General features: G+C 40.6%; 3 protein-coding genes across 3 annotated transcripts in view; all 3 read left to right on the top strand.

Moving 5' to 3' along the window:
- Positions 1 to 782, top strand: part of LOC103480941 (toll-like receptor 2 type-1) — a 7112-nt gene extending 6330 nt beyond the window's left edge. The window contains exon 13 of the mRNA XM_008436141.2: positions 6 to 782. Coding sequence (XP_008434363.1) covers positions 6 to 108 — 103 coding nt within the window. The 3' untranslated portion in view covers positions 109 to 782. The remainder of the gene's footprint in view (positions 1 to 5) is intronic.
- A 4642-nt stretch (positions 783 to 5424) lies between these two features.
- LOC103480933 (RLA class II histocompatibility antigen, DP alpha-1 chain-like) lies at positions 5425 to 7287 on the top strand. Its single transcript, XM_008436131.1, has 3 exons — positions 5425 to 5782; positions 6501 to 6782; positions 6850 to 7287. Exons 1-3 carry the CDS (start codon positions 5425 to 5427, stop codon positions 6987 to 6989), a joined length of 780 nt encoding a protein of 259 aa, XP_008434353.1. The 3' UTR covers positions 6990 to 7287.
- Positions 7288 to 8813: 1526 nt separating this feature from the next.
- LOC103480943 (rano class II histocompatibility antigen, A beta chain-like) overlaps positions 8814 to 10393 on the top strand; it is a 6710-nt gene continuing 5130 nt past the window's right edge. Inside the window, exon 1 of the mRNA XM_008436142.2 lies at positions 8814 to 8895. Within this exon, the coding sequence (XP_008434364.1) occupies positions 8850 to 8895 (46 nt within the window). The 5' untranslated portion in view covers positions 8814 to 8849. The remainder of the gene's footprint in view (positions 8896 to 10393) is intronic.

A 10393-nucleotide genomic window follows, 5' to 3' on the forward strand; every position in this document is an offset into this window, starting at 1 on the left:
ATGAGCTCCACCACCTACCTGGAGTGGCCTCAAGAGGAGGAGAGGAGGCCGGAGTTCTGGAGGAGCCTCCGCAACGCTCTGAGAGGAGACAATGAGCAGGAGAACTAATCACTTGATGATTCCRATTTACAAATCTATACTTGGCTTGGCTCCAGCATACTTAAACTCTCCTTTACATAGATCTGTAAAAAGGGAAGCAAGCATTCAGTGTGATGCTCCTTCAGCCTGGAATCAGCTCCAGTCTGAACTCAAGATGTCAGAATTGATTTCACTGGACTTACTGTATTTCGAGCGATTCTTAAAAACAGGCAACAAGATTCTTTTAAACAGTGTCACTGTTTTTAAATTATTTTATACTGTTTTACACTTGTGCATATGTTTTAATTAATTTGTATTTTGYAATCAGGTTGCTGTGTATTGCAGACTTCAGCCCAGGTCCCTCTTGAAAATGAGATCTAGAACACAATGGGGCTTACCTGGTTAAATAAAGGAAATTTAAAAAAAAAATACAAAACCAAAAAGAGAAAAGGAAGAACTTGTCAGAGAGACAGTTGAGAAAAGATTGAGATGGATAGCTGCATGTTGGCCTGTACTGATGTCTTGTAAATACATGCATGATATATTTGATTTTTGCTTAAGGGTTTAGTTTCTGTGCCAGGGCGCTCATGATCCCAGACATGGACATTACCAAGCTCCGCCAGAAACGCCCTTGAAATTCCCACGTGGCTGCATGTCTCACAAACAAAGCCTCGCGGAGCTTAGTTTATATGTAAACATGGCGTCTTTTATTTCGACTGACTCTCTGCAGAGTATTTCTGAATCGATTAGTTTAGCATTTCTGCCGGATTTTCACAAAATATCAGTCACAACAATGGAACCAACAAGTTCATGTCATCTTTTTTGGACGACATCAAGATGTTTTAGCCACGCGATGCCTCCAACATTGTGGAGCTAAATGCTACCAGTTGATTAGGAAAACAGCAGATCCTCACACCCTCAGCATAAATATAGCTGTGGACAAGATCACTGATGCTTATTGTTCTTGCAAGGCTGGGTAAGTCGGGCATTTACGGTTTTGAGGGTTACTTTTGAATCAGTGATTTCTGTTGTTGGCAAATGTTTGAGTATTCCTGGACATACTCAAACATGCATACACTGTACTCGGTGCTAGCGTGGATAACACGATTACAGTTTAGTAAAACGTTCTTTTACTAAACTGTAAAATAAAATACAGTTACTATATAACTGTAAAATAAAATCTTTAATGTATGTCAGATATGGTACATATTGCATATTGATCTGTTCAGCTAACGTAAGACTAACAGACAGGCTTCAAGATGTAAAAGTTGCATCGGTACTGCCATTATGCTGTACTTGGCTAAAAGGTTTTCATAATGGATGTGTTTATTATTGACTTTCTTTTTTCATTCACTAAACACAAAGAAAGCAAAGCAATAATACTTACACCAGCAGACACTCCTTTGTTCTTATTGATCCTACGACGGTTGAGCTGCAAATGCGGTCGTGCACAAGCTTTGATCCAAGCAAGACATTCCGTTTCAGATTTTGGAAATCTGTGAATTTTAGTTCCACAAAATATGATCAGGATACCTGACATCACCTGTACAGATACCCCACTGATGGTAGAGAACCATTCTTTTTCAAGTCTTGATGCAAAAACTTTCTGCAGGTCTGGTAGTCCACAATGTACATTAGCATGTGTTTACTACTGTAGCTTGTGTTTGTGAGACGGTCACGCACGTGGTAGCTGCGCTGTGACGTAAAATGGGCATTAGCCAATGAAACGTTTTGTACAACTTTATTTAACTGAGTTTCTGTATCCTGAAATTTTCTCATATAAACAATAACATGCAGGGGTTCATTGTAAATCTGATTATGATTAAGCCTCACCAGCTATGAACCTCACCGCACGTCACTGATTGGGGGGAGACGTCCCCTCTCCTACTCTGTTCCTACGCCTATGCTAGCATGATGACTCTAAAATCAAGCAAAAAAATCTGCCTGATTTTTATTTTTTTCTTCTCATGTATGTTTTTAACATTTATTATAAGAGCACTTTGAATTGTCTCCGGCTGAAAGGTGCTACATAAATAAAGTTGCCTTGCTTTGCCTACTGGTTGTTGGACCAGTTGATGGTTTGAGTCTTATCAGGTTTTCAGTTCAGCATTATGAATTATTGGACTCTGAGGGTCTGGTAAATATCCAGGTCTGTCCTGGAACAAACCATCCTGACTGTCAGGTGGACAGGAGGGGAAATGAACCAGACAGGAAACGTGCAGAGAAAAAATGTCTCCAGGTTAAATCTGGGACCAAATGTTACCAGAGTCAGGGGCAGCAGCTGCAGGTTGGATAGCAGCATTTCTGAAACAACATGTTTCATATTTTAAATGTGTTTTATCTCTTCTCATTTATGTTGATGGCATCTTCAGTGTTTTATCTTGTGAGAGAAACAATGACAATAAAGATTCATCTTATCTGGTTTTATGGACTGCAGGGATTGGATAAAACTTTATGCAGTTGTCTGACCTCTGATCTGTTTAACAGGAAACAGAAGACGATTCCGGCACTTTTAAGAGAACCAATGGTTAATGTCCAGAACATTAACCTGGTTTTATGTTTTTACAGCAGCTGGATTCATATTTAGGAAGTCACAGCCTATGAAGCAGTGGTCCCCAAACTATGGCCCATGGGCCGAATCCGGCCCGCCTCCACATTATTCCGGCCCCCTGAACAAAACCAGAGAGCACTTAGATTTTTTTCATATACCGTATTTTCCGGATTATAAGCCGTTACTTTTTGCTTAAGCTTTGAACCTTGCGGCTTATAGTCCGGTGCGGCTTCTATGTGGATTTTTCTTCAACAACCAGGGGGCTCTTTAGCAGGAAGTAAATCATTGAAAGTCAAAATTGGAAATAAAAGAAGAACACGCCCATTAAAACGGAATTAGGTTTTAATAGGGAATCGAAATTTAAGAATGTTATTGATCAGTTAAATAGCATTGAGGGAGATTTTTCGTTTTTTAAAATAATACTGGGATCATTATGAGAATTTGAGGTATAGATATTAGGATCCAGTAGAGGGCAGTAGTGCAACAATAATGGATGCAAGCTCCCGTTGAAATCCAAAGAAGAAGAGGCCCATTTTCATTTAGCACACATGCTAGTAGCAACACGAAGGATCAGCACTTTTACTGTTACAGTTACCGTTCGGAAACTACCGCAATCAGTTCAGTTAAATCTAATCTTGGCAACTTTTTCTTTTTCAACCGTAATAAATGTGATAGTTAATTCACCTGTTATGACTCAAATTTTGGGTATCTGCCCCCCTCTGCTGCAACTTTCGTCTCTTGGAATAAGTCAGGTGATTCTTTCACCCTGCAAAATTGTGGAAAACCTGGAGCGGCAGAGATATCTGCGGCTCATAGCCCGGTGCGGCTTATAGTCCGGAAAATACGGTATTTATTTCATAAATAGTGTTATTTCCTGGATTTTTTCTGTGAAGAACCCAGAGAGAGTTATTTGATTGTGCTTTCTGGAAAACAATACATTTTTACATTTGGGCACTCCTGCAATCGTCACACTTTTTCTGTTACAAACTGACTCCGGCCCCCCAGCAGAGAAGGAAACCGTTATGTAGCCCTCACAGGAAAATGTTTGGGGACTCCTGCTGCAAAGAGACCTGGACCCCATGTTCACTGGTAGCCCAGTGAGTTAGAACTGGGATTAATGGGTCATGTTTACTGGGACAGCACTGGGATTAATGGGATTAAGGAACCGTTCAGTCAGAGGATTAACATCTGAGGTATTTCCTACAGGAAAACATTACAGTCAGGTCAGAGGTCAGAGTGTTTAACCAACTAGTTCCATGACTCTGTAATGGAGACATGTTAGTAGGTCTCAGACAAACAGGAAGAGCAAAAACTTATGATGCAAACATTAGCATTAGCAAACATTAGCCATGAAGGCCATTTGAGCCACATCATCATCAATCATCAGGTCACATGAAGTCATCGGCCTCCTGCTTCCTGCAGCAGCTGAGATGTTTGATCAGATCAAGTTTCCATCAACCTGCAGTAGATGTCTTGTTGGTCATGAAAGGTTCAGTTTGACTCCTTCACATGTGTTCACAGAAAGATTAAAACCAACTTAAATGTTAAATTTCATCCCATGACATTAATGCGACATAAATTTACCAACAAAATAAATGAACAGAAACCATCTAAAAACAGACAGGAAGTGGTAGTTTTCTATTTTTCTGTTTGGAGTAGAAATTATTTACATTTAGTTTTGGGTTTCTGGAAAATTTCAGGTTCTATAACAGCAGTTCCTCGACTTTTCTACGCGTGGCTGTGATTTGAAAAGGTGATATAGATTTAAAAGCTGCAGAGATGAAATGAGCAGAAGTGTCTGTAGGCGACTTTAAGGAATAATTGTTCTCTAACTCAGACAGCAAACAGAGTTTCATCTGGATTACTGCGTTTCTTCTTGGTCACAAAGCAAACAGGAGAATATGTAGCTTTCTATGGCGGCCATGTTGTCTGTGCTGTAGCATTCTTGCGGCGGCCATGTTGTCTCTGGTTCATTGCTGTTGCTAAGCAATGAATCGGACCAGGATGGAAACTTTCCTCCCTGTCGGTCAGACCCACCATGGACCCAGCAGAACCGGGTCAGCCATCACCCTCAGGCCGTTGTGACTGCAGCTGGTTTCTGGGGGTGATGCTAACACCATACTAGCTGCTCAGAGTTCATCCTCTGCTGGTCGGATGAACTCAGACCAGCAGAGGATGAAACTTTTCACACAATAAGGAATAATCACTGAGACTGATTTATAATCAGGTCAGAGAATTTATCAAAACATCCCAAATCTGGTTCATTCCACTGATAGTTTATCTCTTTAACTGCTGATGAAAAGACAAACTAGAAAATAGAAATGATAAATGATGAAATGATGGAAAACACAAAATATTTCCTCTTTTAATATTTTATCAGATTTTTTAAAACTCCGTGGAGATAAAAGATGTAAACTTTGATCCTGTTGTCTAATCTGAAACACAGTTTAAATATTCATCTCATAATGTTTATCATTTATTCAGACTGGAACCAGTTGAACCTGTTTTCCTTTCTCACCTGACAGTAGAGATCTCCTTTAACACTTTAACAGAGTCTGAGTGAGAAGAAGGAACATTTATAAAACCTGGACAGGTGAACCAGAGTCAGAGGAATCTGACCCAATGACCTGCAGGTAGAGGGCAGAGTCCAGTCACAGTCTGACCAATCAGAGAGCAGGAGCCAGCCTGGAGCATCAGCCTACCTGCTGATGACATCACCAAACAGTACTCTGTGATTGGCTGCTGGATGGAGAGTTTCTGACTGACTCCGTGAGTTCAGACCAGACCAGCTGAAGATGGAGCTGCTGCTGCTGCTGCTCTGTGTGTCTGCGGCTGCTGAGCGTCTGCCCTCCTCATCCAGCCTGGTTACTCGGCGTGATCGTTCTGACCCGTTCCTGCTCCCTCCAGTCCAACATGAGGACCTAGAGGTGGTGGCTTGTTCACCTGCTAATGAAATGGACATGATGGCTCTGGATGGTGAACACGTTTGGCACGCCGACTTCATCCAAGGAAAAGGAGTCGTCACCATGCCGCACTTTCTCGTCCATCCAGATTTCCCAGGGTTTTATGAGCGAGCTGAGAAGAGAGAGAAGTTCTGCAAAGACAACCTGAAGACTCTCCGCTTAGAAATGAAGGACATCCCTGATCCGCTTGGTGAGAAAAGAGTTCCTGAACTGGTAGAGAACAAGATGGGATAAGACTGAATAGACTAATCGTTAGTCTCATTTCAACAGGGAAACATTTGGTTTCTCCTCCTGCTTTGTTCAGTTCAATCCAGATTCCTGGTGGCTCTGTGTGTGTGTGCATGTGTGTGTGTGTGTGCGTGTTTTTGTGCTGTTGTGTGCGGTTGTGTGTGGGTTTGTGTGTGTGTGTGTGTGTGTGTGTGTGTGTGTGTGTGTGTAGGTGTGTGTGTGTAGGTGTGTGTGTCTTCTGGTTGTTGATGTTTAATGTCATCTTGTGTGTGTGTGTGTGTCTGTCTGTCTGGGTGTGTCTGTCTCTGCGTGTGTGTGTTTGTTTGTAATACCTTGTGGGGACGATTTTCCTGACACATACTATGTTGTGGGGACCAATTGCTCCTTGTGGGGACCGAATCCTGGTCCCCACAAGGGGAAACGCTGTTTTTGGGTCAGGGGTCAGATTTAGGACTAAGGTGTGAATTGAGTTTTGGTTAGGGTTAGGTATGTGATAGTTAGGGTTAGGTAAAGGGTAAAGGTAAGGTTTAGGCTGTAGAAATGAATGGAAGTCAATGGAAAGTCCCTACAAAGATAGCCACGCAAACATGTGTGTGTGTGTGTGTGTGTTTGTGTTTAATGTGTGTGTTTAATGTGTGTCCTCCGGTCATAATGTGTCCTCTGACCCTCCCTGCCATCAGATCCCCCCTCCAGCCTGCTCTACCCGGCCCACCATGCGGTTCTTGGGGAGAAGAACGTTCTGGTGTGTCATGTCTCTGGTTTCTGTCCGGCGCCGGTCCAGGTGTCCTGGATGAAAAACGGACAGGAAGTGACGTCGGGCAGCAGCCTCACCATCCCGCTGCCCAGCAGGACCAGCAGCTTTACCCAGATCTCCAGGCTGGACTTCATTGTTCAGTTTGGAGACGTCTACAGCTGCTCGGTGGACCATCAGGCTCTGAGGAAGCCACTTACCAGGACCTGGGGTGAGCGGCCTTTGACTAGACAGGAAGCAGCTGAAACGGTGACAGACTGACTGTTTCCTGTCTGCAGAGTTCCAGGTGGAGGCGCCGCCCGGGCCCGGCGACGGCCCAGCCGTTCTGTGTGCAGTAGGAGTGATGGTGGGTCTGCTGGGAGCGGCCACCGGAGCGTTCTTCATGGTTAAAGGGATGCAGCTGATTGGTCCATCCTGAACCTCCTGACAGGAAGTCTTGGTTGTGTCCAAAGTCCTGGTTCTGATCCAACACTTGGATCCGATCAGTTCGGATCAGTCTGAGATTCAACATTCAAGCTCCTGGACTCAGGCTGGTCTTTATAGAAATATGATCTCTAGATGTTCTGGAGCCGACGCTTCATTTCATAACGAAGAAACGGGTTCAGGAAACCCGAACGTCTGATCCTCAGTTGGTTCTGGACTGAATCCGTTTTTTCTGGCTGGTACTGATGATTGTTTTCTGATTTAAATGAAATTAAAAACATTTTCTCTCTGAAGTTATGAATTTATGTTCTCATTAATCTAAAACATTTCACCGTTGCAGTGAATCTTTAAATAATGTTGTGTTAATTAAAATGAGTTTCAATCAACTGTGTAACAATCTGACTAGCAAACAGCAGGAAGTATTTACTTTTCTTCAAATAAAGAACCTGAACTAAATATTTATTTAGTGGGAAAACCATTCCATCAATACTGTTCCACAGTATTTAATATTAATTCACATAAAGATGTTGTTCTCTTTAAACCGGCTCTGTCCAAAGCTTTGACTGGAACAACCTGAAACTTTTCCTTTGTTTTGTTACTCATTTCAGAAAAATTCAAAATGATTTAAATATAATAACTAAATGAAACATATAATAATAAATTATAAATGCTGGAGGACACAGAGATTCAACTCTCTGAGAACAATGGAGATAAAACCAGGATGACAGAAAGTCAGAGGAGAAAAATGAAACCAAAATGTTGATTTTACACTGAGGAAGAAAAAAACACGACAGGAAAGAAACAGAAAACAGGCTGAAAATGAACCAGGCTGACAGGAAACAGTCAGGCAGGAAAACAGGCTGAGGAACAGAAACTAACCTGAGACTCAGGAAGAAAAACCTGAAGATGACAGGAAACTGAAAACATCCAAAACACAAATTATGAGAATGAATCTGTACAAAAGGAAAACATGAATAAAACCTGTACAGTCATAAAACTCATCTGACTTTATTTTTAGAAAGTATTTACTGAACAATATTCATCTGTTAGACGTTTAGTGTCATGATAAAACATTTCCACGACCTTCAGCTGCAGAAACCAGGCGTGGCAGACGACCTTCAGGCGTGGCAGACGACCTTCAGGCGTGGGAAACGACCTGGAAATCAAACGTTTATAATGTCCGTCAGCATCATAAACAGAGATAAGACAATAACATATAACATCCATAAATTCAGTTATGAGACAATAGAAACCAAAGTTCAACACATTTATTAGATTTCAAGAAACAAAAACGTCCATCAAGCCAAACGAACTTTCTGACTTTAATAATTCAGTTTATTTAAATTACACCAAATCAACAACATGCATTTTCTTAAAATAACTTTTATAAAACACCAAAAATATCACAGTTTGTTTCTGATTTGGGAAAATGTAAAGAAACCTGAGGATGTAAAAAGTTGGAACTGTAACGGATCAGAAAACTTTAAATTCATCCGAACAAATTAAATGTTTTTATCTCTTTAAGTTTTAGAGAAACATTTGGAAACATTTGCTGATTTTTAGAATATTTAATATAATTTTACCATTTTTTTATTTATATAACTTACATTAAACAGATAAGAGGCGAAGGATTCCTGCAGCAGGTTTTTTATCTTCAGTAGAACCATCAGAACCAACAGTACCATCAGAACCATCAGAACCAGTGGATCCAGTGGATCCAGTGATCACCTGCTGCTCTGCTCCTGTCAGGTCAATCTGCCCGGTAACAGGTGACTCCGCAGTCGCCGTGTGATTCTCCGTCCTGGTTCCAGCATCCAGGCTCTGAGGCTCTCAGTTGGTCTCCTGACCTGCAGGAATGGGTCGCTCTCTACTCCTGGTTCTGGTTCTGGTCCAGACTGCAGGTAGGAACCAATCGTTCAGCTTCCTCAGATCAACCAGAGCTGATATGGAGAAACGCTTTATGATTTATTTAAATCTGTTGATACGTTTTATGTTTCTGATTCATTTCAACCTGTTTTCTGAGACCAGCTCTGATTGGTCGGATCTGATCTGGATTATAATAAATGATAATAAACATAAATAGCTTCAAATTTAATAGTAGACAAACAAACATTCACTCCAATATGAAACAAACAAACGCTGGACGCCATCAGAATTTGGGGTCAGTCAAACTTTCATCACAGTCAAAAATGTGCAGTCAGTCCTCTTTGTGTTTATTTTCTTAAATTGTAATTACCAAATTCACTGAATCTCCAAAATGTTCTCATTTTTCTTTTAACAACATATTTTAATGTTTGAATTCAACTCCAATATAAATTATCCTGTTTTAAGTTTTAAATGAGATCTCAATATAATTTAGGATCACAGCAACAAATTGATCATGTTTCTGTTGAAGCGCTTCATTGATTAAAAAAAAAAGATTATAACTGATAGTTCCAGGACAATAAGAGGTCTTTTAACCTTTCTAATTAAAATTTATCACAGCTGTATTTTATAGGAAATTTATTCTGTTTAATTTAAATGCAATTAAATAACATATGGTATACAAAAGTACTATAAACACGGCAGTATTAATGATCTGCAATTCTTAACACTGAAAAACATATTTTATTTATTTCTTATTATTTTATGTAACTACAGCATAGATTTTCAAAAAAGGAGAGGATCAAACATCTTTAAAAATGTTAAATCAAGGGACGCTGTTATTTTATTCCCATTGATAACTTTGTATTTACTGTCTGTGTCTACAACGGTTCAGCTTTTAATTATTTATTTATTTTTAAATATTTATTTTGAAAACATTTTTCTTTGCCTAGAATGTTCTCTACCTATTTTACGTGTTATAGTCTTCGTTGCAGTGTGTGTGTTTTATAGCTGTATGTGTTTTATAGCTGTTTGTGTGTGTGTGTGTGCGTGTGTGTGTGTGTGTGTGTGTGTGTGTGTGTGTGTGTGTGTGTGTGTGTGTGTGTGTGTGCATGGTCTTGTCTTGAGTCCCCAGTAGGGTATATAAACAAGGATATGTGTGTGTGTGCGTGTGTGTGTGTGTGTGTATACCAGGTTTTTATATCCTTATGGGAACCCATTTCTGTCTACATTGTGGAGTTTTGGGGACCATTTCTCCTTGTGGGGACATTTTCTTGGTCCCCATGAGAGAAATTGTTGTTCTTGGGTTTTAGGGTCTGTGATGGTTAGGTTTAGGGTAAAGGTAAAGGTAAGGGTTAGGTATGTGATGGGTAGGGTTAATTATTATGGTAAGGGTTAGCCTATAGAAATTAATGGAAGTCAATGTGAAGTCCCCACAAGTGATGAAAACACGACTGTGTGTATGCGTGTGTGTGTGTGTGTGTGTGTGGGGAGGGGGGGGTGTGTGTGGGTGTGTGTGTGTGTGTGTGTGTGTGT

The sequence above is a fragment of the Poecilia reticulata genome, linkage group LG18 (assembly GCF_000633615.1).
Source record: "Poecilia reticulata strain Guanapo linkage group LG18, Guppy_female_1.0+MT, whole genome shotgun sequence".
In the NCBI taxonomy this organism is placed as follows: Eukaryota; Metazoa; Chordata; class Actinopteri; order Cyprinodontiformes; family Poeciliidae; genus Poecilia; species Poecilia reticulata.

Excerpts from the sequence above, each read along its gene's own strand:
- LOC103480933 (XM_008436131.1), top strand. The coding sequence starts at position 5,425 with ATGGAGCTGCTGCTGCTGCTGCTCTGTGTGTCTGCGGCTGCTGAGCGT. Across the intron at positions 5,783-6,500 it reads GGACATCCCTGATCCGCTTG|ATCCCCCCTCCAGCCTGCTC; the intron begins GTGAGAAAAGAG and ends CCCTGCCATCAG. Across the intron at positions 6,783-6,849 it reads GCCACTTACCAGGACCTGGG|AGTTCCAGGTGGAGGCGCCG; the intron begins GTGAGCGGCCTT and ends TCCTGTCTGCAG.